General features: G+C 51.6%; 3 protein-coding genes, 1 long non-coding RNA gene and 1 other non-coding gene across 10 annotated transcripts in view; 2 read left to right on the top strand and 3 right to left on the bottom strand.

Moving 5' to 3' along the window:
- The first annotated feature begins 202 nt into the window (after nucleotides 1–202).
- On the top strand, nucleotides 203–2311 carry LOC147372870 (uncharacterized). Its single transcript, XR_015164340.1, has 4 exons — nucleotides 203–342; nucleotides 1477–1562; nucleotides 1872–1978; nucleotides 2098–2311. It is a non-coding gene; the product is annotated as an uncharacterized LOC147372870 (long non-coding RNA).
- On the bottom strand, nucleotides 2281–6894 carry PHB2 (prohibitin 2). The gene is made up of 9 exons (XM_086402185.1): nucleotides 6638–6894; nucleotides 6390–6474; nucleotides 6001–6080; nucleotides 4930–5114; nucleotides 4389–4518; nucleotides 4192–4295; nucleotides 3712–3789; nucleotides 2813–3383; nucleotides 2281–2625 (listed from the first exon to the last, which is right to left on the bottom strand). Exons 1-8 carry the CDS (start codon nucleotides 6762–6764, stop codon nucleotides 3303–3305), a joined length of 870 nt encoding a protein of 289 aa, XP_086258311.1. The 5' UTR covers nucleotides 6765–6894; the 3' UTR covers nucleotides 2281–2625; nucleotides 2813–3302.
- On the bottom strand, nucleotides 3880–4124 carry LOC147372869 (small nucleolar RNA U89). Its single transcript, XR_015164990.1, has one exon. It is a non-coding gene; the product is annotated as a small nucleolar RNA U89 (small nucleolar RNA).
- Nucleotides 6895–6995: 101 nt separating the features above from the next.
- On the top strand, nucleotides 6996–12701 carry EMG1 (EMG1 N1-specific pseudouridine methyltransferase). 5 transcript variants are annotated; one of them, XR_015164339.1, is made up of 6 exons: nucleotides 6996–7307; nucleotides 11146–11247; nucleotides 11361–11502; nucleotides 11838–11891; nucleotides 11974–12123; nucleotides 12436–12701. XR_015164339.1 is itself a non-coding variant. In XM_086402174.1 (6 exons), exons 1-6 carry the CDS (start codon nucleotides 7140–7142, stop codon nucleotides 12547–12549), a joined length of 735 nt encoding a protein of 244 aa, XP_086258300.1. In that variant the 5' UTR covers nucleotides 6996–7139; the 3' UTR covers nucleotides 12550–12701. The 5 variants fall into 5 exon arrangements, 4 of the variants coding, with proteins under 4 accessions (XP_086258300.1, XP_086258302.1, XP_086258299.1 ...); XM_086402174.1 differs by having other exon boundaries at nucleotides 11833–11891; XM_086402176.1 differs by lacking the exon at nucleotides 11361–11502.
- A 188-nt stretch (nucleotides 12702–12889) lies between these two features.
- The window catches only part of LPCAT3 (lysophosphatidylcholine acyltransferase 3), a 36020-nt gene continuing 24630 nt past the window's right edge, over nucleotides 12890–24279 (bottom strand). The window contains exons 2-13 of one of the 2 annotated variants that reach the window (XM_086402166.1): nucleotides 18750–18857; nucleotides 17886–17992; nucleotides 17145–17238; nucleotides 16987–17024; nucleotides 16433–16611; nucleotides 15521–15629; nucleotides 14910–14996; nucleotides 14573–14739; nucleotides 14003–14150; nucleotides 13767–13925; nucleotides 13529–13651; nucleotides 12890–13292 (exon numbers count right to left, since the gene is read on the bottom strand). In XM_086402166.1, coding sequence (XP_086258292.1) covers nucleotides 13535–13651; nucleotides 13767–13925; nucleotides 14003–14150; nucleotides 14573–14739; nucleotides 14910–14996; nucleotides 15521–15629; nucleotides 16433–16611; nucleotides 16987–17024; nucleotides 17145–17238; nucleotides 17886–17992; nucleotides 18750–18857 — 1313 coding nt within the window. In that variant the 3' untranslated portion in view covers nucleotides 12890–13292; nucleotides 13529–13534. Of the gene's footprint in view, nucleotides 13293–13528; nucleotides 13652–13766; nucleotides 13926–14002; nucleotides 14151–14572; nucleotides 14740–14909; nucleotides 14997–15520; nucleotides 15630–16432; nucleotides 16612–16986; nucleotides 17239–17885; nucleotides 17993–18749; nucleotides 18858–24279 lie in introns of both variants that reach the window. The other variant, XM_086402165.1, reaches the window with a different exon arrangement.

Raw genomic sequence — 24279 nt, 5'->3', positions numbered from 1 at the left:
TCCCTGGCCTAGGCCGCGGATCCAAGGAGGCAGGAATCAGAGGAGAGACTGTGGCAAAAGCTGGGGGCCTCCGGTGGGGTGACTAGGCCTCGGAGGAGGTGCCTGTGGCTGGCACTGGGAGGGAAGGGGTTAAGGCAGCGGGGTGCAGCCTATGGCCGGCGGACACACCTGTGCGCAGGGGCGGCGGGCGGGGCCCAGGTGAGGAGCCTGCGCTGCCCGACAGGAGAGAAGGAAGAAGGAAGAGTGGAGGCCAGGGCGGCTCCGAGGCCTTGAATCCTGGGCCTTGATTCCCCTTGCTCTCCGTGGCCCATGCTCTCTGGGGGCCAGGCGGCCTGGTGACAGGTAAAGACCACTGGGAGAGGGGTCCTGGGGCCAGGCTAGGGACTGCTGAGGGGGTTTGAGGGTGGGGAGCTGGTGTGTGGGGGCAGAGACTGGCTTTGGGGGTGGTGGGGAAGGGGCTCCGGGTGGAGAAGAGATGGTGAGGGGGCTTCCGAAGTTCTGCTCGGGCCTCAGTGGATCAACAACCCAGGGTGGGGCTGGTGGCCGCTGCAGGCTCACCCGGAAGTGTCCCCAGGGACGCGGGTGGTGGGGGATGGGGGCCTGGGCCTAGGACTGGCTCTGGATGGGTGGCGGGGTGGGGGCCCCCGTCTTACCCAGCAGTGTTTGGGTGCTGGTTGGGAGTCTCTAATACTGCCGGGTAATGATGGAGGCCCCTGTCTCAGTGCCAGCGACGTCCACCGCCTCAGGGGCTCCCTGCGCACAGCTGCTGGCGTCCCCACTCCCAAATCTCCCCCCACCCCCAGCCCTGGAGGCCCCTTCTTCTTGAGCGGAGGGTGGCTTGAGAGAGGCGGCTCTTGGCTGGCTGGTTGCCCACAGAAGGGACACAGTGGCCCCAGCCCCTCCCCGAACCCAGAGAGATTTGTCATCTGGAGGATCTAGGACCCACAGCTGACCTGGAGTTTAGGATTGGCTGGTAGACCTTCAAGAGACCTCAGCTGGCCCGAGGCCAGGGTCCCTGGAGAGACTGGCCAGCTCCAGCGTGGATGTCTGTGACCGGCTCTGGGTCCATCTTCCAGCACAGTGTTGGATGGTCTAATGGTGAAGCTCCTAACACTGTCTGGTAAAGATGGCCCCCGGCTGGTGCCCTCGGCAATGACCTTCAGGGAGGCCTGAAGACTATGGAGGCCTCCGGACCAGCAACCTCTGACCTTTACCCTTGGGGAGATGGGGGAAGTCACTAGGAAAGGGAAACAATAGGAGGAATCAAAATGGCTGCCTCAGAGCCCCAGGGGATTGGACACTCCAGGCACCTCCATCCCCTTCCTGCCTCGGGGATGTGAGGGAAATGAAAGCGTGGACCGGACTCTGGCTCATTCACCTCTCCCCTGGAACTCCCAGCTCCTTAGGGCTTTGTTTCCCTGTCTCCTTGTCCCTTTCATGACAGTGAGCAGGGGGCAATTAATCTAATTTCTTCAGAAGCCGCGAAGCAGCTGAAGGAGAGCCCCGGCTCTCTAACCCGGTCACCAGGACCTCCCTGACTTGTGCACACACTTCTGCCCCAGGTGCCAACCATCCTCCGGTTCCCACTCTTCCCTGTCTCCCTTAATACAATGGATGGGACACGGGTGAGGTGGCACGTGGGCACAGCCAGTGGGCTCCTTTCTCTGCTCACTCAGTGAGGGCAGCATCGAGGAGGAAGGAGGCGCCTGGTCTGCGAGGTGGGGGTGGGGGCCGGGCTGTGGGAGTGAAGCCCACCTCCAGAGGGCAAGCCCTGGCTGAGAAGTGCGGGCAGCCTGGGCAGGTGACATGATCCTTAGGGCGGGGGTTTGAGCACGTAAGCCCTCTGGTGAGATCAAGTGGTCTCTCCATAGTTGCGTGGAGCCTTGTTACCAAGGAAGCAGCTCCTGTTGGGATCATCAGATTTTTGGTCTAGCTCAGCAAAGCCACAGCTGCTCCGGCCTTAGAAAAGGAGATGTTGGTAAACAAAGGGGAGATGCGGTTTAGGAGGGCGGGGCGGGGAGTGCAGCTGGGCCCGGACCCCAAGGCCCGCGGTTCCCACCCTGGTCCTGTTTTGGATCCGGCTCTGCGGGCTTATAGGTTGAGAGCAGCTGGCCTGGCTCTCCCGACCTGCCCCCGCCAGCATCCTCGCGCCCCCTGCTGGCAGAGACGGAGAAGGACCCGGGAGTGCGCGGTGTGCGCGTGCGCATGTTTGCTTCCCCATGCGTGCCTGCCCGGCCACACTCAAACACCTCACTCAAACAAACACCGGGAGGCTTTGACTTCAGCTTCAGTAATAAAAATTTATTGAGAATTCCTGGGGTGGTGGTTATCGCCTCCGGACCACGAGGGAGGAATCAACACCGTAGCAAATCACTGAGAAATCACACTGTCCCCAAACCCCTGGCCAACACAGGGAGGAAAGTCATTGTCCCAGAAGTGGTCAGTCTTTGTTCATCAGAAGGGTTGGGAGGAGCGATGCAGAGGGACCATCTCATGATAGCAGGGTGGGGGTGGGGTGGGCCCCAAGTGACTCCTCAAACACCAGGGCAGAAACAGATCTACTTCCTCCCTGGAGGCAGAGTTCTTGGTCACCAGGCTCATTTCTTACCCTTGATGAGGCTGTCACTGTGGAAATGAGACAGATGGTGACATGATTAGGGAACACACTTGTGAGAGGCAGAGCATCTCAGGCCACCCACTCCTCCCCAGCCACGGGTGTGTGGGTGGGATGGTGAGAAAGGTGAGCTGGTGGGGGAAAGGCAGGTACTGGGAGATAAAACCCACAAGCAACAAGGTTTTGTCCACTACTTACCTTCCCCTGAGAACACCAGGTCACCACATGAACAGGAAACACAGAAAGACAAAAGAAAGGTACATGTGATTGACAAGTTTCAGGCCCCACCCAGCTCTAACCCCCTCTTCCATCCCGAGAAAAAGGCAAGCCTGCTGGAAGCCGGAGTCTCGGGCTCTGGGAAGGAAGAGACTTGCTCCCTCAGCCACTGCCAGGTCTCATCTCTGTCTTCCTAGCATGCTTCGGTGCCCCAGAGCAGCTCCCCAGGACAAGGACTGAATATCATCTTTCACTGCTTTTCGGTGAAAAGCGCTTTACACAATCCTATTTGATCTCATAAAATCCTGTGAGACTCAAGGTCGGAATTATCAACCACCCACTTTTCTAACTTTGATCCAGAGAAATGGTGTTTTCCAGGGTCATATGAGTAGGCTAGAACAGGTTCTAGAACCCGAGCAGCCAGACTCCGGCCCCTGATCTGTGTGGAGGACCCAGGGGAAGGCCCTGTCTCTCACCGGGTGAAACTTTCATCCTGTAGGTTGAGCACGAGGTTGTCAGCAGTGAGATAGATACGATTCTGTGAGGTGGCAATCTACAGGGCAGGAAATGAGACAAATGTTTGCACAAGGTCTTGCAAAAAAGACCTTGAATCCTACCCCTGCAATTCAATAACCACTGACGGAACACCTGGGGGTTAGAATAGGGATGCCGGGATGAGCGCCCTGGTTTCTGTGCTCACTCAGGGAACCAAAGCAACGAGCAACGGTGACGGGTTAGGTCCACAAGAGGCATGAACAGAAGGTCAGGGGAGCCCAGAGGACTAATTTTTGATGAGAGGAAGAGTGTCAGATAAGCCAATTTGAACAGAAATCTGAACAAGGAAGATTCTACTTCCCTCCCTTCAACGTGTGCACACTCACCGTCTTGGAGATGTTCTGGGCTGCCCGGATCTTGCGTAGCTTGATATAACCTGGGTTCTTGCTCAGGGCCTCTCCCAAGTGAGCAGGATGCAGTTAAGGGGCCACACGAGGCCAGATCTCAATCGGGTCCGGTTCTGCCTACTCCCTCTGCTCGGCCCTCCCCTGGGCTGTCAGATCCAAAGTTGCGCTCACGTGGCTCGTGCCCAGCCCCACCTGTCGGCCTCCCTGCAGGCAGCTGCCGGGAACTGGAGGCAGCAGTGGACGTGGAGGCAAGGCCAGCTGCGCTGTTGATCTGCCTCATGGCGGGGAGCCAGCCCTCAGGTGCCCCACCAAGCTCTCAGATCCCACTCGGAACCCCCGCCCCCAGGGGTCGAAGGGCACGGGTCGCATTCGCCTTAAGTCTCATCAGCCAGCCTACAGCGGGGGAGGCAGAGCGGTGTGCGCCAGAGCTGCGCTGGCGGCGCTTCTGGGGAAGGATATCATCCGCGCCGCCTCGGCCTCACCCTCCGCCTGCACGATCTTCTGCCGCTGTTCCTGCTTTGCCTTCTCCACCAGGAACTGGGCGCGCTGGGCCTCCTGCTGGGCTGTGGCGGGAGAGAATCGGGGTCACAGGGATGTGAGGCGGTGGGAACCCAGTCGCGCCTGCCTGCTTCCTCGGACGCCCTCGCCTGACTCACCCACTTGTTTGGCTTCCACAGCGGCCGTGTACTCGCGGCTGAAGCTCAGCTCAGTGATGGCTACGTCGTCCAAGATGAGGCTGAAGTCCTTGGCCCTCTCGGTCAGCTCCCGTCGGATTAGCAAGGACACCTGGGGGGCGGGGGCGGACAGGAGAGGGGCGTTGAGGGGGCCGGAGAACTGAAAGGAAGGCGTGCTGCCGTGACCACGGGAATCCCAGATCTCTGGAACACCGCAGGGGCACACTGATGCTCTCAGAGTTCCTCACTGGGCCCGCCGAGCTGGAGAGGCCTCGGTCAGACTCCTAACCTCCACTCTTTCCAAAACCGTGTGTGCGGGTCTAGACCACGGTTCTCCCTCCCTGCCTGACACTAACCAGGCCCGGCCCTCGTTCCCCACACGGGCCATCAGCACGGCTTTTTGGGTGGATGGGACCTCAGGTTACAGTCCTTTCCTAATGGGCTGCCTTTCCTAAAAGCTCATCCGCGGGGCTTCGGAGGGAAATGCTGATGCTGTGGGAGGGAAGGGTAGCTGGAGTCAGACCTGGGCCCGTTGAGTGATCAGCTGGGAGGCGTTGAACTTGGCCACCACGCTCTTGAGCACCTCGTTGACAATGGACGGCAGCACTCGCTCCTCGTAGTCCAGCCCCAGGCGCTGGTACATGCTGGGCAGCTCCATGGCATTGGGTCGGGACAGCACCCGCAGGGAGATGTTCACCATCTGCAGGTCTAAGAAAGAGGTCAGAAGTGGCTGGGCGAGGCTATGGGGGCTCACCTGGCCTCTCGGCAAAGTCACCCTCCCTAGGCATTTTCTCCTGTGCGTGCTTCCCTGGCTACCTAGGGCAATGCCCTGTGGCCCAGAATGGCCTTGGGCGGAGGAGAGTGAGGAGGCTGATGAGAGGTGACTCAGCACAGGCCAAGTGCATACCTGTCCATGGTCAAATCTTCTCTACCCATGGCCCCTCCTCCAGAAACGCTGACTTTTTTTTTTTTGATGCTTCACTGAAAGTTGTTACACTGTATCGTTACCACCGGTCTCCTGAACTAGACAGTAAGGACTTGAGAACAAAGACTGTTTTGTGAATCCTTCATTTTTAAGGCCTAGGGTTTTGGGAATTTAAGAAATCTTCACTGAAGATAATGCAAAAAAGTACATTACAGGTGAGCTACTTGCCTCATTGTGTGTGTGTGTGTCTGTGTAAGAGTTGATCTGGGGAATCTCAAAGGCACAACATCTGTGAATGGTCTAGGAGGGAATAGGTGCCCTAGGGGATAGGTGGGACCAAGTTTCCCCAGAACAGAATGTACCAGTAGATTAATAAATCAAACAGCTAAAGAAAAGTTTTAAAGCGAGGCTTTGACCTAGGTAGTGAATAAGACAAAAGACAAATAATGCTCTTACTCAGTTTACACTAGGGGGGAGGAACAGTTGAAAACGAGCAAATGCACAGCATGTCCAGAATGTATTGCTTTAATCCCTGGAGCAGGTGCTTTTATTGCACCTTGTTTGCAGAAGTGGAAGCCAAAGCCCAAGAGATCTGACACAACCATCTTCCCCAGTCTCTGACCAGGCTCCCGTGTTTACTGTCAGGGACGCCCCAGTGCCCAGACCTACCTTTGGAGCCTGTGGGGGAGGAAATTTTTCGGGGTCTGGCCCGAATGTCATAGATGATGGGGTACTGGAACCAGGGGATCCTGGAGGGGAGGGAACAGGGATAGGGGTTAGGAAGCTGCGATTTCACTAGTTCTGCCCGGATTTCCTTCACCACGTGTTTCTTGACCTGCTCCTCCTCTTAATGACCACGGTCAAGGAGAAATTTTCTTCTCCCTTCGGAAAACAACAGTATGTGCTGCTGGAGATTTGGGCAGCACCACTGTTCGGGGAGATGGGGTGAGAAGGGGAAAGGGCAGCGCTGAATCTCGCTGTCAGTCTTAACTACAGGTACTGGTGGGTCGACGTTCAAGGGTGATGGGTCAGGGTCAGTCAGCTCTGCCCGCCATTACCTGAAGTGAAGGCCCTCGGCCAGAATGGTGTCCTGCTGCACCCCTCCGATCCGATTAAAGAAAATGGCTCTGTGCCCTCCTTCCACTGCAGGGAGAGGGGTGGGGGTCAGTCCAGGCCGGGCTCAGAGTACGTGCCAGCTTCTGGTGGGGCGGGGTGAGGGGCTGGGTGAGCGCGGGGCCCCGGTGGGGCTGGGAAGGGGTCCAGGGAAGGTTGGCGGGAGTCCGGAGAGCGGGCGTAGGTTGCTCACCGGTGAACACGGATTCGCGGATGCCGTAGGCCACGGCGCCGGCCCCCAGCAGTAGCTTCAGCGCCGTGCCCATGCCCCGGGGCCCGGAGGGCAGCCGTCCGGCTAAGTCCTTCAAGTTCTGGGCCATGTTCGGTCCTGAGGCCGGCGGTAAGAAGGGGGTGCCGGTCCGTCTCTACCGCGCTCCCGCTTAGGGATGGCACCCTTCACACGAGGGTCCGGGCCCCAGGTGCTCGCGGGAGAAAGGGCACCGGAAGTGTGCTCCTTTCTAAACCCTCCCCGCAGCCCACGGCGGACCGGAGCTGGCGCACAGGAAGTACGTATACGGAAGTCTAGCCCCTTTCTGGAACCCTGCCCTCCCAGAGAGGCTTCGCAAGCGCTAGACGCGGAGTCGTCGCCATTTCTGAGCGCCCACTTTCGAAATGGCAGACGGAAGGAAGCTGGCGATTGGGGCGAGCTTGAGGCCGGTTTAAGGACGTTACACAATTTCCGATCCGGATGCAAGATGGCTGCGCCCAGTGGTGCATTCCAACCTCGTGAGCGCCGGGCTGCGGAGCAGGAAGAGGACTGGGATGCCGTGGCGCCTAAGCGGCCCCGACTTGGGGCGGGAAGCAAGATCGGAGGCCGTAGGCTCATTGTGGTGCTGGAAGGAGCCAGTCTGGAGACAGTCAAGGTACACTCGGACTAGGAGATGGAGAGCTAGTGGATCGATAGGATGGGATCCGGTGTGGTGAGGGTGGTGGGCTCAGGGGGTGATGGATGGAGAAAGCAGAGACGGGTGAAACATGCTTTTGGAGAAGGAGTGGCCTAATCGACTGCCTCTTCGTTTAACATCCTGGGTTGGCAGTACTCGTTTTCTTTGCTCTTGAATCTCTGTGCCGCTCACATCCTTGCTTCCGATTGATTTACCAGGATTCTGTGATAACCCTAACCCCAAAAGTCGTCTTAGAGGAGAGGTTACGTCCCTCGCGTCGTTCCTCGGTTCATCCTAAGACAAATTTACTGGGCAAAGGGGAAAGGTAATTACTGTAGCTCAGTCAGTTAAGTGGCTCAGTCGTGTCCGACTCTTTGCGACCCCATGAACCGCAGCACGCCAGCCTCCCTGTCCATCACCAACTCATGGAGTCCACCCAAACCCATGTCCATTGTGTCGGTGATGCCATCCAACATCTCACTTCTGTCGTCCCCTTCTCCTGCCCTCAATCTTTCCCAGCATCAGGGTCTTTTCCAATGAGTCAGCTCTTCGCATCGGGTGGCCAAAGTATTGGAGTTTCAGCTTCAACAGCAGTCCTTCCAGTGAACACCCAGGACTGATCTCCTTTAGGATGGACTGGTTGGATTTCCTAGCAGTCCAAGGAACTCTCAAGAGTCTTCTCCAACACCACAGTTCAAAAGCATCGATTCTTTGGTGCTCAGCTTTCTTTATAGTCCACCTCTCACATCCATACATGAGTACTGGAAAAACCATAGCCTTGACTGGACGGACCTTTGTTGACAAAGTAATGACTCTGCTTTTCAATATGCTATCTAGGTTGGTCATAACTTTCTTTCCAAGGAGTAAGCGTCTTTTAATTTCATGGCTGCAATCACCATCTGCAGTGATTTTGGATCCCAGAAAAATAAAGTCAGCTGCTGTTTCCACTGTTTCTCCATCTATGTGCCATGAAGTGATGGGACCAGATGCCATGATCTTAGTTTTCTGAATGTTGAGCTTTAAGCCAACTTTTTCACTCTCCTCTTTCACTTTCATCAAGAGGCCCTTTAGCTCAGTCGGCCCACCCTTTTATTTGTAAGGACTTAGTGTTTTGATTCTCCTTTATTACTACTATACATTTCAAAACACTGTGTGGATCAGGTTATCAATACGTCTTTATTTTTACCTATCATTTGGCTCTTCTCCCAAATAAATCCGGCAGTTCCCTGTCTTAAATCTTTGTGCAGTGTTCTCATTCCTTTTGACATTGTTTCTCTTGCACTTTAGAGCTAAACTTGTTCATTGAGTAGAGCCAGAAGAAATAGCACAAGTTGGGAAGTCAGACTTTAATTTTAACCCAGGGTCTTACACTTATTTTAAGCGTCTGATTCTTGAGAAAAGTTTGTAGTCAGTTTGTAGAACTCAGTTAATAGTTTGCAGGGGGATTGTAATGAAAGTGCTTTAAAAGTAGTACATTTCCATAGTAATCTAGGTGCAGTTCTTTTCCACCTTTCTTTCCTCAGCCACCATGGCACTTTATTAAGGTTGCAGTTTAGAAAACTTTTTAAATGACCAGCTAATCAGGTTTCATTTTCTTCTATAATTGATATTTCTAACCTAATTATAGGTTCACATATTCATCCCTCCAGCCTGTTAGTTCTCAGATTCACTTAACCACTTGTTTCCTGGTATGTTCTGTGGGGATGATGGTATTTGTACCTATTTTACTGGATTGTTGGGAGGATTAAAGGAGTTAATGTGTGTAAAGGATTTAGAATAATCTTTTGTCACTTGGAATTAGTTGTTACTGATTCAGGTTACTTATTAAGAAGCTGAAAAGGTTGTAGGTAACTTAAAGTTTCTAGAACATACTCCAGAGTAAATTAGGCCAGTTGTCATTAATGATACTCCAAGGGTGATAAAACCCATTGCGGAAGTTGAAGCTGAAGGTGGAAGTCTTCTGTACTGTTAGCTTTTGCTCCCTTGTGCTGGTCCCTCGTGCTTCTGCCAGCCTCATCAGCCTGCTCTGTTTCTTCTTTTTTTTAAAGAATATTTATTTGGCCGTGCTTGGTCATAGTTGTGACACATGAGCTCTTCACTGTGGCATGCCGGATCTAGTTCCCCCAGCAGGGATCTAATCTGGGCCTTAGTGTAGAGTGTAGAGTCTTAGTCACTGGGCCACCAGGGAAGTCCCCTCTCCATTTGTTCTTTGTACTCCAGCCTCACTGGCCTCCTCTAAGCTCTTTGAAAACACTAAGTTCTCTTAGACCGTAAGGCCATTGCAGATAATGTTGTGTAACTGCAAGCACCCTTTACTCAGCTCTTTGCCTCATTATTCCTACTTAATGTTTATTCATTGGACAATTATTGAGTCTATTATGTTACTCATTCTTCAATTATTAAGTGTTACTCTCTCATAGAAATGATTCCCTTCCTGGTATAAATCAGGTCCTCATAATCCTTTAGTGAACCATTTAGTTTTCCTTCATGTTTATCACAATTTGAATTAAATATTCATGTGGTTGGTTGTCTTTTCCACTACAAGGCTATAATAAGGACAGAGAATAAGGTTTTTTAAAATTCTTATATCTCCAGTACCTACTACAGAATACACATGGTATTCATTCTTTGATTATTCTAATTAGTGGTTTACAAGATTAACCACAGCCCACAATAAAAAGAAAAAAATTACATGGTGAGCCAGTGTGCACACTCAGCTATATGAAGGAGAAAGTTTCATAGTCCTTTATCTACCATGACTGCATTTGAATTACTCTGATGTCTTCTGTTCTATTCCATTAAAAGAACAAAACCTTGGTTATAACTTACTAATGAGTCAAAACTAGATTCATCTATTCAAGAGGTTCTTTTCTGTCCTTGGAATAGGAAATGGCAACCCACACCAATATACTTGCCTAGGAAGCCCCACGGACAGAGGAGCCTGGTGGTTACAGTCCATGGGGTCACAGAGTTGGACACAACTGAGCACGCACATGCATAGAAGAGTGTTCCGTGGACCTAACTCTTGGCCCTTTGTTTTTGTTCTCTGTGACATTTTTATGTCACTTACTCAGTTAATTTCAAAATCTATATGCCTCTTCCCCTAAACCTTTTGGAGTCATAGCTCAAAATGTTGCCAGACATACAAATGTTGTATTGATACATAAAAACTTAGCCTTTCAAAACTATATTTGTACTTAAAACTTTTTACTGACCACCCTAATGCTCCTCAGGGCTCCAATTTGTAATTCTTTCTTTTAGCTGTTGCTCACACAGCTTAAACCTGGAACCATCCCCTTTTCTTTTACTTCTGAGAATGTTCCTTGGTTACACTACCTTTGGCCTCATTAGAGTTTTCACACTTCTTCCTGTTCAGATTTACAGCTCTTCACATTGTGCATGCTTGTTTTAAGCAGACTGAGGGTAGTGACCATGTATGTTTTGCCCAGTGTGCATGTAATGCTTTTGCTCACTAACCTAACTTTTGCCTGGTTCCAGAACCCCTCACTGGCTTTGCTTGATACCCATAGGTTTTAAAATTAGATCCAGTTTAGAGTGTGTGGAATCATAGGCTGCCCTCTTCCTCCCTCTTCCCTCCAAGATCAGTGATGGGGGTAGGCGTGGGGAAGATGTGGGCAAGAGGATCCCCTGCAGGATTTGGGCGCCCCACCCCAAGTGTCTTATGTATAGATCTGGGGTGGGCCTGAGAATCTGACTGTTGAGCAAGTTTTCAGATGCTGCTGGTTTGGGGACCCCTCTTTGAGAACCGGCATTCCAGGGAAAAGCAGCTTATGCAGCTCTTGTTCCCTGTTCTCAGGTGGGGAAGACATATGAGCTGCTCAACTGTGACAAGCACAAGTCCATGTTGTTGAAGAATGGCCGGGACCCTGGGGACGTGAGGCCGGACATAGCTCACCAGGTAACTCCAGGGGGCGGAGCTCAGGCCCTGGGGCCTCTGGACAGAAGGTAAGGCAGCTGTAGGGCTTCTTTTCTGTCCTGACTGTGCCCTGGTCTCCACCCCACCTCCCTCAGAGTTTACTGATGCTGATGGACAGTCCCCTGAACCGGGCGGGCTTGCTCCAGGTTTACATCCACACGCAGAAGAATGTGCTGATTGAAGTGAACCCCCAGACTCGAATTCCCAGAACCTTTGACCGCTTTTGTGGCCTTATGGGTGAGAGAGAAACTTGGCAGAATTGATGGAGGGAGGAAGAGGAAGGGGAATAAAGTGTGGAGTTTTTTAGGTGGGGGAGGGGTCACGTGAGTGACTCCAGAACCAGGGGTCTGCACTTTCTTCCCATGTGCGTGGGTTCCCGGCTGCAGAGAAGGGAGGGGGGCCTGTCACTGCACAACCAGCCTCGTGCTTGGCAGCTACTTGTTGAGAACATCTCATTTGTGTGGATGCACGGAACACGTGGAACCCAGCTCACCTAAGGGTTTTCTGGTTTTCTGGCATGAGAAGCTGCGTCTCCACCTAGCTCTGAACTCTGTTTTTCTGTCCTAGTTCAGCTTTTACACAAACTCAGCGTTCGAGCGGCTGATGGCCCCCAGAAGCTCTTGAAGGTGAGGTATTGTTACCTACTGGTTGGAGGTGGTGTTCTGGGAATGTTTCTGGGGCTGATTTTTATTTATTTATTTTCTTTAGGTGATTAAGAATCCAGTGTCAGACCACTTCCCAGTTGGGTGTATGAAAATTGGCACTTCTTTTTCTGTCCCGGTCGTCAGTGATGTGCGAGAGCTGGCGCCCAGCAGTGACCCCATTGTCTTTGTGGTGGGGGCCTTTGCCCATGGCAAGGTAAGGCTGGGCTCAACTCTCAGATTCTTCACGGAGCTGAAGTTTAGCACAAAATCCCGAGAGCACTCAGCATCTTTGATGATCCTTAGGAGTTGGGAGGTAGAGGGTAAGGAAAAAGCTGAGGGGGTTGCACCTCCTGCCCCCGGCGCATCCTGTGAGGAACGCTGGGGTGTGCATTATGGAACTAGTCCTTCTCCATCCTTTGCCCACACTGGTGGTAAACAGCGCTATGAGATGGCAGTTTTTCTGCCCTAAAGAAGGGCTGAACCTGTGACGGAGCGACCGAGCCGCTGACGGATGCTGTTTCCTCAGGTGGACGTGGAGTACACAGAGAAGATGGTGTCCATCAGCAACTACCCGCTCTCTGCCGCCCTCACCTGTGCAAAAGTCACCACTGCCTTTGAAGAAGCGTGGGGGGTCATCTGACAGCAGAGCCTGGTCCCAACAGACACTGCGAACATTGCTTCCCGCCCGTCCTCAGTCGACTGCTGGAAGACCCCCTCCCTGCACCCAGACCGGGGTCTGCGGAAGTCCAGGCTGTAGCCTGCTGTTTATTTTATAAACGTTGTTCTTGTAAACCTGGTTGTCCTCTGAGAGTTCCTAAACTTGGCAGCAATGCTGTGACCTGGTGTAATCCCTCAGACCTCAGGAAGACCCTTGAGGTTACGGTGTTTGCAGTCTGGTGCCCTAAACGAGGGAGCCCTGATTGTTTCAGCCATGGCACGCCTGGAGGGCGTTTGAAAGAAAGTAGCCGGGGCGCCAGCCGTGAAAAAACAAACAAACTGAAGTGATTTTATGTGGTACAGTCAGTCCAAGGTAGAAAAGTGGAGCAGGCGGGGCCTTGCCCCTCCCTTCCCCCCATGGGGGGGCGGAGGCAGCGGCTTGGATACAATCATAGTAAATTGGCAGAAGAAAAACACAAGTTCCTGGCTAGAGGGGGAAGAGATAAGGCAACGTGCATGGGGGAGCCCAGAGGAGGGACGTGGGCCCCTCTGCTCCTCCCACGAGAGTTTCCCCTTTGGCCCCAAATGGAGACGTGGCCGGCGGCAGAGGCACAGCTGGGGAGCCCCGTCTTCCCACACCCGGGCTTCTGGTTCTCTGTGCTCCAGGGCGGAGGAGTGCTGCGAAGGGAGGCGGGTTGTTGGTGTGCCAGTCCTGCGGTGGGCCACCTGTGGGGAGAAAGCGGGAGGCGTTGGCATCACTTCCTGGTCTCCGGGCCCCAGCCCTTCCAGCTCCCTCCGGGCACCTCTCAGAGCAGTCAGTGCCCCATACTGTGTTTCTGGAAGCCAGGCCCTGTGAGGTTCACCCCATCTTCCCAGGACTACCCGTCCCCCGCCCTACCCCACTCTGTGGCTGTCTTCTGTGACCTGATAGTTGACGCTCAGTTGTAGGGAGGTGTACTTACCAGGAATTACTCCATTTTCTTTAACTTCTCTTTCCTCGGCACCATCACTTTACGGACGTAAGGCAATATGAATAGTAGACTCAAGAAGAAGACGTGGCCAAGGAAATAGATGGACTTGTACACCTGTGGGGACACGCAGCCTCCGCGGTAGATGACAGCCTGGAACTGTCCCCGTCCCCGCCGCCTGTCTGACCTCTCAGCAGTCCCTTCCCCTCCTGGCGGGTAGGCCCCTGGCTACCTTCATCCACTTGTCCCACGTGAAGAGGCAGAAAGCGGTCATCGAGTAACCCATGAAGAGCCAGTGGATGGTCTGCTGCGCCAGATAGTAGAGGGGCTGCAGGACGGTGATGGAGGCCAACCTGCTCAGGACTGGGCTGTCTCGAATCAAGCTGGCAGCCTGGGGAGGAGGGAACGGGCTCACTCAACCTTGCTCCTCTGCTCAGGCCCCCTCTGCCCGCCATCCTGAAGGCTCACCTGTCTCTCCACAATAACAATGAGGAACTCCATCTGGAAGCAGACCAGGTACCCTGAGTGGAGGCCATGCCAGAGCGCCAAGAATAGCAACGAGAGACCCTGGGATAGAACTTTATTTCCGAGGAACTTGAGTCGTTTGAAGAAGTAGCTAGAGAGAAGGGTGAGAGAGGATGAGCCTCAGATCCATCCTGCCTCCTGGCGCCCCCAGTGGGGCAGGAAGGCAGTGTGCTCTGGTCACTTTAGAATGAAAGGCAGCCAAGCTGATGAGTCACAGTTTAGACAGAGAACAGATTGAACGAAGGCTCAGCTGGGGGCCCTGCTTGGTACAATGGATGATGACGGATGGCCTGCCTGGTGGCGAGGCTGCAGCGGAGAGTGGGGTGGGCCAGCCCTGTACCCAGGCCGCTAACTACCTTGTTTCTGTTTTTGAAACATAACAGGAATGGTTTTGGGGGCGTTGAGTTGGGGACAAGAGTGGGCATGGCTGGGGGTGTCAGAGTGCCTGGAGGGGTCCGTCTGAAGTGGGGAAAGGTGAAGAAGTGATGATGCATCCCTGCCCCGGGTGCTTACCGAGCCACCCAGGCGTTGGTGTTGATGTTGAAAGAAGCAATGGTGCCCGTGAAGCGGGGGGTGGTTTCAAAGAGCCACACCTTCATGTTGGCGCAGGCATCCCACTTGGCTGTCCCATACTCGTCCAAGCCATTGAAGCCCAGCCCCGTCAGAATGCACACGCCTTCCTGAGGGAGCCAGGCCATGGGTGTCGCACCGCCACCTGGCTCCCACTCCTGGCAGGTGGTCTGTGATCCCGCCCCTCTATCCCCCAACACGTTCATCCCCTGTGACCTCACCCCCTCTACCCCTCACCCCTGGCAGGTGGTCCCCTGTGACCCCACCCCTCTCTCCTCACCGTGACCAGCCAACAGGTGACATATTTGTACAGCACAAACTTGCCCCAGATCAGCATGTACATGCAGCGGAACCAGAAGCTGCCGTTCTTGAGAGAAGAGAACGTGGGTGGGTTAGGAACGCCGCCAGGCCAGGAGCCCTGCTTTGCTCTCCCTCACATGTGCGGCTGACTACTCTGCAATAGGCCAAGGGGAACCCCTCGGAGACGCCCCGAGACAGCGGGGCCTCACCTCCTTTCCTAGAGTGGGGGCACTTGGGCCACAGGCGCTGGGGGCTTTAAGGAGATGGAGCCAAGCCAGCATCTCTCCCCGGGTCCTGAGCTCCTAATGCCCGTCTGCCCAGGGCCAGAGGGGCTTGGCCGGGTCGCCTGGCTGTTAAATGAGCCCAAGCTGAGCTGCAGGGGGAGGTTGAGGTGCTAATACGCACCTGGCATGGCCCTGTGCCCGCAAGGCTGTGCAGTGCTGGCTGATGGACGCCAACTCTCAGGTCTACAGCAAAACCAACAGGCAACTGTGGGTGGTGCTCCCACCTCTCAGCTATCTACGGGGGTCCTGGCCTGGCCACTGAATATCTCTGGTGCTGTTGTGCCGCTGCTGCTGACAAAGCACTCACTTCGTAGTCGTCGCTGAGGAGATAGTCTTCGGTGATGTGGGGGCTGAGTAGGGTGTAGCCCACTAGGTAGACCAGGCCCAGGGCCAGGCGCCGCAGAGCAGGTATGGTGCTGGAAAGGGACAAGCAGGGTCACGGCGGGTGATGGCAGAGGCCCCTCCCTCTGGCCTTCTAGAGGGTGAGCACTGCCTCAGCTGGGCAGGAGGATGGAGCATGCAAACCCTGAGTCTGGGTGCTTCCCCTCAGGTCCAGCGGACCTCTGGGTCTCCCCGGTGTGCTTGGGCTATGTGGGGACTGAAAGCCCGATGCAGAGCCCAGCTTTGGATCTGCTCCCTTCTCTCCTGGCTGGATCAATGCTCAGACAGGCTGGCCAAAGTTCTCAGCAAAGGGATCTGCCTGGTAACTTGATCAGTTTCCTGATTCCTGGTGGCTCAGATGGTAAAGAATCTGCCTGAAACGTAGGAGACCCAGGTTCGATCTCTGGGTGGGGAAGATCCCCTGGAGAAGGAAATACAACCCACTCCAGTGTTCCTGCCTGGAGAATCCCATGGACTGAGGAGCCTGGCCAGCTACAGTCCACGGGACTGTGAAATACATAGATTTTGATGTATTTATCAACATTTTTTAAACTGGGAAGGTGGGTTTTAAAGGCAGGGACATGACTGCTTCAGGCAAAATCCTATGGCATAAAAGTGTATTTTGACGTTTGTACCACAGGGTCGGGAGGGATGGTGGGAAGTGACCCAAGCTGACAAGTGCCCACTCCCTGCAGTGAGTAGGCACGGAGTGCTGCCGGTCACAGGGCGAGAGCCTGACTCACGGCAGAGAATGCGGCCGGCCTTTGGGAGGTCACTTCAGAAGCGGCTTTGTTGGGTGAGAGGCCTGGACGGAGGTCTTGATGAAGGGGGCGATTACCTGTTTGGTATCTTCCCTGGGACATCAGTCAGCTCTCCCCGCACCAGCTTCATGTAGTGGTTCATGGAGAACTGGGGCCCCACCAGGAAGGCTCCATAGAAGTAGGAGAAGCCGGAGATTTCCAGCAGGGAGGGGACACCCCGTATAGCGTATATCTGCTGCTCGGAGGTCAGGGATTTCTGCGCCGAGAAGAGAACGAAGAGTTCAGTGTGTTCAGAGCCAGTGTGAGGGCTCCCCGCCCTGGGGCCCCACTGAACTGGGTTCTTCAAACAGAACCTCTTTGAGGGGATGACAATATGGAGAGGAGTTGGTGCTTCAGGGGGAAGTAGGTGTGTGTGGGGTAAGTTCAGCCATGGCCGGCTGCTGCCCCCTTCTGAGGGCCTCCCTGGCCGGATCTCTGGGCTGTGAGCAAGAGCTGGACTCAGGCAGTCAGAAATGGTGATCACACCACCCGGCCCGAGGGCGGGAGGGGAGGCCCCGCCCCTGATGATAACAGCCATCCTCCTCCCTTTGGGTTAAACTCCTTCACCTCTCCGCGGAGGCAGGGTACTTACCTGATCCTTCCCTCCGTCATAGTAGTCGATGGCCAGACCTGAGCAGAGAGAGAAGGTGTGGGTGGAGCAGAGGGAGGGGGCACAGGATTCGGCCAGTGGACTGAGGGTGGGTGGGAGGATGGGAGGGGCGTGGGTGCCAGAGGGGACCTGCCACTCACCGATCAGCTTCAAGGTCAGGACACAGTGTGGCATTGTCCACTTGATGTCGTAGGTGCCGGTGGCTGTGTTGTAATATCCGGCCAGAAGGTAGCCCTAGGAGAGGGGCAAGTATTTATTTATTCCGCCATCACTACAGTGCATCTCCCACTGCTCTGAAATCCAAGGTATTCTTTCACTTTTCCTTTCTCTTGCTCTAGAAACTGAACCTGTAAAGGGGAAGGGATGTCCTCAAGGTTTCTCAGCAAAGTGAGGGCTAAACTGAGTATTTAAAGGATTAAAAAAATTTTTTTTTAATTTTTTTTTTTTTCCTGCCTCACCGCATGGCCTGTGGGATCCCAGCTCCCTGACCAGGGATTGAACCCTGGCCCCAGGGCCCTCAGCAGTGAGAACTCAGAGCCCCAACCACGGGACCACCGGGCACTTCCCCAAACTGACAATGTAGATGCTCACATTCTGCAGCTCATTCCAAGTGGGTCTCCCGCTTTGACTTTGAGGGACTCCCCTCGTGGACAGATGGCTGCGCTAATCCCGACAGGCTCAAGAGCCCTGACGACGGGGTCAAGAGGGCTGGCCTGCAAGGGACGCTCCCAGGGCCTCTGGACACTGACCCAGAGCCTCGCTGCTGAGGGTCGCTGTGGATCTCCTGGTCCACGGCTTCTTCTCCACCCCAGCCCCTGTCCTTCCCCCGCCCCCAGCCCAGCCGGCTGTGAGCTGAGCTGCCCTGGGAGAGACACGTTTACCATCTGGACGCAGAAGGTGGTGAGCACGGCGGTGATGGTTCGGCCCATCAGCCGGAGGATGAGGAACTGCAGCACGATGCAGAGCAGGGAATGGTAGAGCTGGGTTCCTGGGTGTGGAGCAGAAAGCACACTGTTGCCTGTTTTCCCCCCACCCCCCTTGCATTTCCACCCTTCCTGACACTTCTGAACACAAGAATATATACAGAAAAAAAAAAAAACCTTTGGTATTTGGATCTTTCTTCTTTTTAAGGAGTCTCCTGATTTGGAGGAAGAGAAGGAAATTAACTGTATAAAAATACAGGACTGCCAGGGAGCGCTTGTATTTCTGGATGTTGGGCCTAAGGGATGCTCCTGGCGGAACTGCTTGGGTCTGTTGGCCAGTTCTAGCCCCAGCAGAGACAACCGGTGCCTCTCTGTGGATGGCGACTCGTAAGGGTTGCTTTGTTGTTTTCGTCACTAAGTCGTGTCCGACTCTTGCGACTAACCCTATGGAGTGTAGCCCGCCAGGCTCTGTCCATGGGACTTCCCAGGCAAGAATACTGGAGTGGGTTGCCATTTCCTTCTCCAGGGGATCTTCCTGACCCAGGGATGGAACCCTTGTCCCCTGCAATGGCAGGTGGGTTCTTTACCGCTGAGCCACCAGGGAAGTCCCTCTGGTAAGGGTAACCATTCTCAAAATGCTTTTATCTGGGAGAGAAATGTACATGAAGGGAGAAGCTAAGCTGTGTTCCTGCCCATAAAACCCTCTCTTTGCTCACAGAGCATCACAACTTCCCTCTCCATTAGATTCCCTCCAGGACGTTTTGTCTGGGTCTGTTCCTTCTCAGGCTCCCTGTAATTGTGGTGCTAACTAGGTTCACTCACCAAAATTATAATAAGCGATTGAGAGGCCCGTAAAGGTGTGGAAAAGGTGGATGAGGTAGCTGTCCTTGTAGAAAAGGTAACGCCGATAAAATAAAGCGAAGGGGTAACCTGGATGGGGAGAAAGAGCAATAGAGGGTTACTCGTGCCTGGTGCCCTCCCGGGTTTGTTCTGGAAGTTGATCTGGCATAACACCCAGCCCAGAGAGGAACGAAAACATGCAAACTAAGGATGTCTACAAAGACAGCAACAGCACCCCTAATTATCAAAAGAAGCCTCTTTGTAAATACAAATTTAACATGGGAGATATTAATTTTATATTGAGGCAATACAAACTGGGTCCTATGACCACATTTCCTTTACCGCTTATTAAACATTGCTAGGAACTTTCTCTTGCATTTTTCTTAGATGATATAAGGGGCTGAGAGTGCCCAACTGTGCCCAGAAATGCCATTTTATACCTTGATGATCTATTATAATTCCATTACTAGCAGAGTACTGTCAGTCACATTATTAAGAGGATAAATACAAATGGTCCCTGGCTACAGATGGGGTTGCTGTTGGCATACACAGCTGCACAGCAGTTAGTAGGTGGGTACTCTTCACACACTTGAGGTCTGGGCACTGCCCAAGCTAGTAAATCCATTTAGGTATGCTGGAAAAATATCTTCTGAAGCCACGATTCAAGGTATGGTCCCAGGGTTACGACTGAACTACAGGGGATCTCTTGATGGCCGTGAACTGAGGATGCACAGCCAAGGGTTGCTTAGCGAACAGGGTCAACAACACTGGGTAGTCCTAAACTAAAATTAACGCGTTGCCTTGTTTTACTGCAGACTCACAGCCAGTGTTCCTCACATCACATCATGAAACCTGGCTGACGGGCTTGGCAACCTTCCTCCTGTAGTGCATGAGTAGAGAGCTGGGGTCCCTCCTTTTGTTTGGAAGGATGCTTTACCCAGTCTGTCATTGCATAATTAGTGTTCTTGAGTTAGTCATGGTTTATAGCTGCTGCAATTCTTGCATTTTGGGCTGTACCTTGGGCCTTGTGGGATCTTAGTTCCCAGACCAGAGGTTGAAGCCAGGCCCCCAGCAGTGGAAGCTTGGAGTTCTAACCACTGGACTGCCAGGGAAGTCCCTGCAATTCTTAACTTTTCAATTGTAAGTTGCAGGTAATTTATCACTGGTGATATAGTTGTGAGTTTGCTTAACTGCAAGGCTTAGATGAGTGTCATACATAAAGTGTTGAATTAAGTGAATGAGTAAATGGATAATCATGTTATACATTAGCTGATGTTCTCCTAATTATTTTTCCCATGACCTTTTTTTTTTTTTTTTAAATACTTATGACCACAGGGACTTCTCTGGTGGTCCAGTGGCTAAAACTCTGTGTTCCAAATGTAGGGGGCCCAGGTTCGATCCCTGGTCAAGGAACTAGATCCCACATGCCGCAACTAAAGATGCTATGTGCTGGAATTAAGATCCAGCACAGCCAAATAAATAAATAAATAATAATAATAATAAAACAACTTCTGATCACAACCTGTATACTTATGTACCCTAGTTTTTTCACACAGCAGTGTATCAGACATTTATCTTCTTCTCGGTGGCAGGATCTACTGGTGTCCTTCGGATGCTGCTCTCATAATGGGCTAGGCTCTTTATCAAATATATAGCTTCATGCAAACAGTTGACTCTGTAGATAATTCTGTGATGACTGGCTCCTTTGCTCATTCATTAATCCAACAGATGCTTATTATGTGCCCACTACACGCCAAGCATCCTGTTTATGGAGCACAGAATGAGGGAGCGGGTGGCATGGAATGGTTTATGTTCTAGCCACCTAAGGTGAAGTGATGTAGGGCTGCTAGTCGAGGGGAGGGAGGCAACTGTGACCCTTTCACAGTCAGATGAATGAGTAAAGGAATATGACAAGCCTCATACGTACCGCGTGGGCAGAAATTTTGTGGGACTGAGCAGCAAGAATTGCTAAGAACCAGACCCAGGTACTAGAAAGTATATATAAACACCCAAATGCCTTACATCTTTTGTCTTTTATTTTTAATGTTTTAGGAATAGGGGCATAAATGAACAAAAACAACAAATAGGGTGGATCTTAATTACCTAGAGTACTCATAAAAAAGTTCCAGACAGCTAAGAGTTTACCCTTTAAAGCACTTAAAGGGTTAAAAACCTTTAACCAATTGAAATCACTGAAACCCTTCATCATTTGGGATGCTTGAAATTAAAAAACACAACACGCATTACTCTGCCTCCTTAAACTGAATATAACTGGACATTTCCCTGGTGGTCTGGGTCATAACTGTTCTAAAAGCACAATGGCTTTAGGACCTACCAGGTGCGCGCACACTGTCCTGCATTCTGAGTCCTTACGTCCATTTGCCGTACTTTTCTGCCCCTTTCTTTGCTATTCAGGGATCTATAGTCACTTCTTGATCTTTCAGTGCTGAGAATAATCGCTCTTCCTACTTAATTTCCAGCAGGCCTTAGAAGTCTTAACTTTGTTTTAAAGGTGCAAAACAGACAGACAAGACCTAAGACAAGAACAAAGGCCTTGGTGTCTTCCTTGCAGACTTAGTGCCCAGCTCTCGTAACAGCTGTTCTGGCATTCAAGGCCCTTTCGCTGTCTCCTATTTTTGGGTGTATCTGTGGGGCGTTGAGTTGGGTGAGGAGTTCCATGCAGGTGAAGTCTAATTGCACACCAGGAAATGCATCAATAAGGAGATGGAGTAATTGGGAGAAAAAGAAGAAGAGTGCAGCAGTCCAGGTTACCAAGGACAGGAAGATCATCAGAGAGAACAGTGGCGCCTCCAGGCTCTGGAAGCCACTAAGGGGAGGAAGGAGCTGTGCTGGGCGAGTTGCTGTGACAACCTGGAGCTGGTTGTCAACACGGTACCCTGCTCCCCGCTGCTGCTCAGCTCAGCAAGCTTCGGAGCCTGGCTGCCATTCATCCCATCGGGGATGTGCTGTTTGGGGGGAGGGTGTCATCCTACAAGCTGCTTCTGAGTCTCAGTGCTGCTGTGTGGGAGCCGATGCTTGATACAGTGGCTACAGTCACCTAAAGAATTGCTGAAAGAAACCAACAGAAGCAGCTCTCACCCGCCCACCCGCCTGTCAGTCTGATGCAGTAGGTCTGGGTGGCCCTAATGGGCAGCCAGGGCTGAGAAGCTCTGCCTTCCTAAACCCTCGTGCAGGGCAGGTCCTGGGGAGAAAACCCTGAGCTCGATGACTGGGGGCTGCTGTTTTCCCTGAATGGCACCCAACAGGCAGAAGTTTGCTCTCTAAACCCGGTATGGAGGCTTTTTAGAGATTGTGTGGCCCCCACACTGGAACAGTTTCTTCTATTTGATTGTTTGTTTAAAGGGGGACCCTGGGGACTTCCCTGGTGGTCCAGTGGCTCAGACTCTGTGCTCCCAATTCAGGGGGCCCGGGTTTGATCCCTGGTTAGGGAACTAGATTCCACAAGCAGCAACTAAGAGACTGCATGCCACGACTAAAACCCAGCACAGCCAAATAAAGAAATAAATATAAAAAAAATAATAAAGGAGGACCCTGCAGAAACTTATTAGCAGACGAAGGTTGAAGATAAAATCTGCACCCTGAACTCGGGATTCCCAAACTAGAATGGGTACATGCCAAGAGCAGACTGGAAGGCACTCACTATGCTGTGACCCTACAGCAGACTGCTGGGAGGCACTGAACTTGGCCCCTTCAGGCAGGGGTCCCCAACGTCCGGGATCCAATGATCTGAGGTGTAGCTGATGTAATAATAATATTAATAGAAATAAAACACACAATAAATGTGCTTGAGTCAGCCTGAAACCACCCTCTACCCCTTACTGCCTTGGTCTTTGGAGAAAACTGTCTTCCACGAAACTGCTCCCTGGTGTCAAAAAAGTTGGGGACCGCTGGCTTCAAGGATCCCGGTATATGGAACCTATGTACCCAGCTGGCCTCCCCAGCTTGTCGCCGGTCGTCTCCTCAGGCCCCACTGCCGTCTGAGTCAGAAACTCGGATCTATTAACTGAGATCGCTAGTGGAGTTCCTCCCTCTCTGAGATCTAAGAGTTGTGAAATTACTCATTAATCCTAAAAGGTCCTGAAGTTCCACGTGAAGAAATAGAAATGGACTGCTTTCATTCATGTCTGATGAATTTCTTTGCCTCTCATCCTGTTTTGCTATTTCTGGGCTCTCTGGGAATATGATACGACCCTGTTTGATCAGGCAATGGTTCATGTGACCTTGATGAACAGAAAACAGAGCATGTTTTGGCAGGTGTGAGGAAGAAGACAGAACTAGAACTGCTACGTGTTGTCTTAGCCAGGCATTGACACTGGTTTGTACCAAAAAGATGACAACCACCTCCAACACCACACCAAGAGTTCAGAGAACACCCTCAGCATATATACAGTAGCCGCTGCCAAACGTTTTGGTCTCAGCACTGCTGTTTTAAAAATCATGGAAAAAAAAAAAAAAACTGAAATAGAGTTAATTTACAATGTTGTGTTAGCTTCAGGTATACACAAACTGATTCAGTTATATGTGTGTGTGTGTGTGTGTGTGTGTATATATTCTTTTTTAGATTCTTTCCCATTATAGGTTATTATTAATGTAAGACATTAAATATATCTTCCTGTGCTATACAGGTGGTCCTTGTTAATTAGCATCACTTTACACTCTTAAAAGCCTTCTGCTGCAGGGGCCATAGGTTTGATCCCTGTTTGGGGAACTAAGATCCCATATGCCATGAGGCACAGGCAAAAGAAAAGAAAATTAAAAGTTTTAAAATTATTAATTCATGAAAAAAAAAATAAACCTATTACATGTTAATACAAATAATGTACTGTTAATGAAAACAGCTATATTTTCTAAGTCAACCATTTACATAAAAACAAAACCATTTAATGAAAAGAATGGGATTTTTTTTTTTTTTTAAACAGATATCTGGCATTTGCCAAATAGAAGAAGGCTGGATGCTCAAAACTGCTTCTGAATTCAGTTTGTTGTAATATGTCATTTAGGCCAAAATATATGAAAAAAAAAATCTGGCTTCACAAAGATATACAGCTGGAAAGAGAATCTTAATAGCCTTTTCAGATAATTTTGGATATTCCGTCTTTGATAACATACAGAAAATCAAAACTCAGCAAATAAGTAGTTTCTTAAAGGCTAGTTGTAATATGGAATTTGAAATCCTATCAATGAGCTTTTCACACTGTTACATTAAAATCCACAGGTTTCTCGTGAACTATGAATAGATCTTTTAGCCAGGTCTGGTTTTTTAACAGTGTGCATTGGTCATTGGTAAAATATTGGTTCACTGAGTTAGGGAGATCTTTCAATCTTGAGACATCCTTATAATATAATATAAAAAAAAAATCACATTTCTTAGTATTACCATTGATTTTCAGCAGAGAAGTCTTTATAAAATGGGAAGTTGTCTAGCTCATGGTAGCAAACACAAGTTTTGGAAAATTCAAATTTTCACTTGAAAGCTTGAAATTTATCATTG

This window comes from Bos grunniens, chromosome 5 (genome assembly GCF_055505025.1).
Source record: "Bos grunniens cultivar Pamir isolate PY7600 chromosome 5, Bosgru_T2T1.0, whole genome shotgun sequence".
NCBI lineage: Eukaryota > Metazoa > Chordata > Mammalia > Artiodactyla > Bovidae > Bos > Bos grunniens.
Note: the sequence above shows the minus strand (reverse complement) of the source record. Positions and strands in the feature narration are given on the sequence as shown.

Bases quoted from the DNA above. Each gene is read 5' to 3' on its own strand.
- EMG1 (XM_086402173.1), top strand. From the start codon at position 7,140: ATGGCTGCGCCCAGTGGTGCATTCCAACCTCGTGAGCGCCGGGCTGCG. The intron at 11,248-11,360 runs GTAACTCCAGGG...CACCTCCCTCAG, and splicing joins GGCCGGACATAGCTCACCAG to AGTTTACTGATGCTGATGGA. The intron at 11,892-11,973 runs GTGAGGTATTGT...TATTTTCTTTAG, and splicing joins GCCCCCAGAAGCTCTTGAAG to GTGATTAAGAATCCAGTGTC.
- PHB2 (XM_086402185.1), bottom strand. From the start codon at position 6,764: ATGGCCCAGAACTTGAAGGACTTAGCCGGACGGCTGCCCTCCGGGCCC. The intron at 6,081-6,389 runs GTAATGGCGGGC...CCTCCCCTCCAG, and splicing joins GCCGAGGGCCTTCACTTCAG to GATCCCCTGGTTCCAGTACC. The intron at 4,296-4,388 runs GTGAGTCAGGCG...CTCCCGCCACAG, and splicing joins TGTGGAAGCCAAACAAGTGG to CCCAGCAGGAGGCCCAGCGC.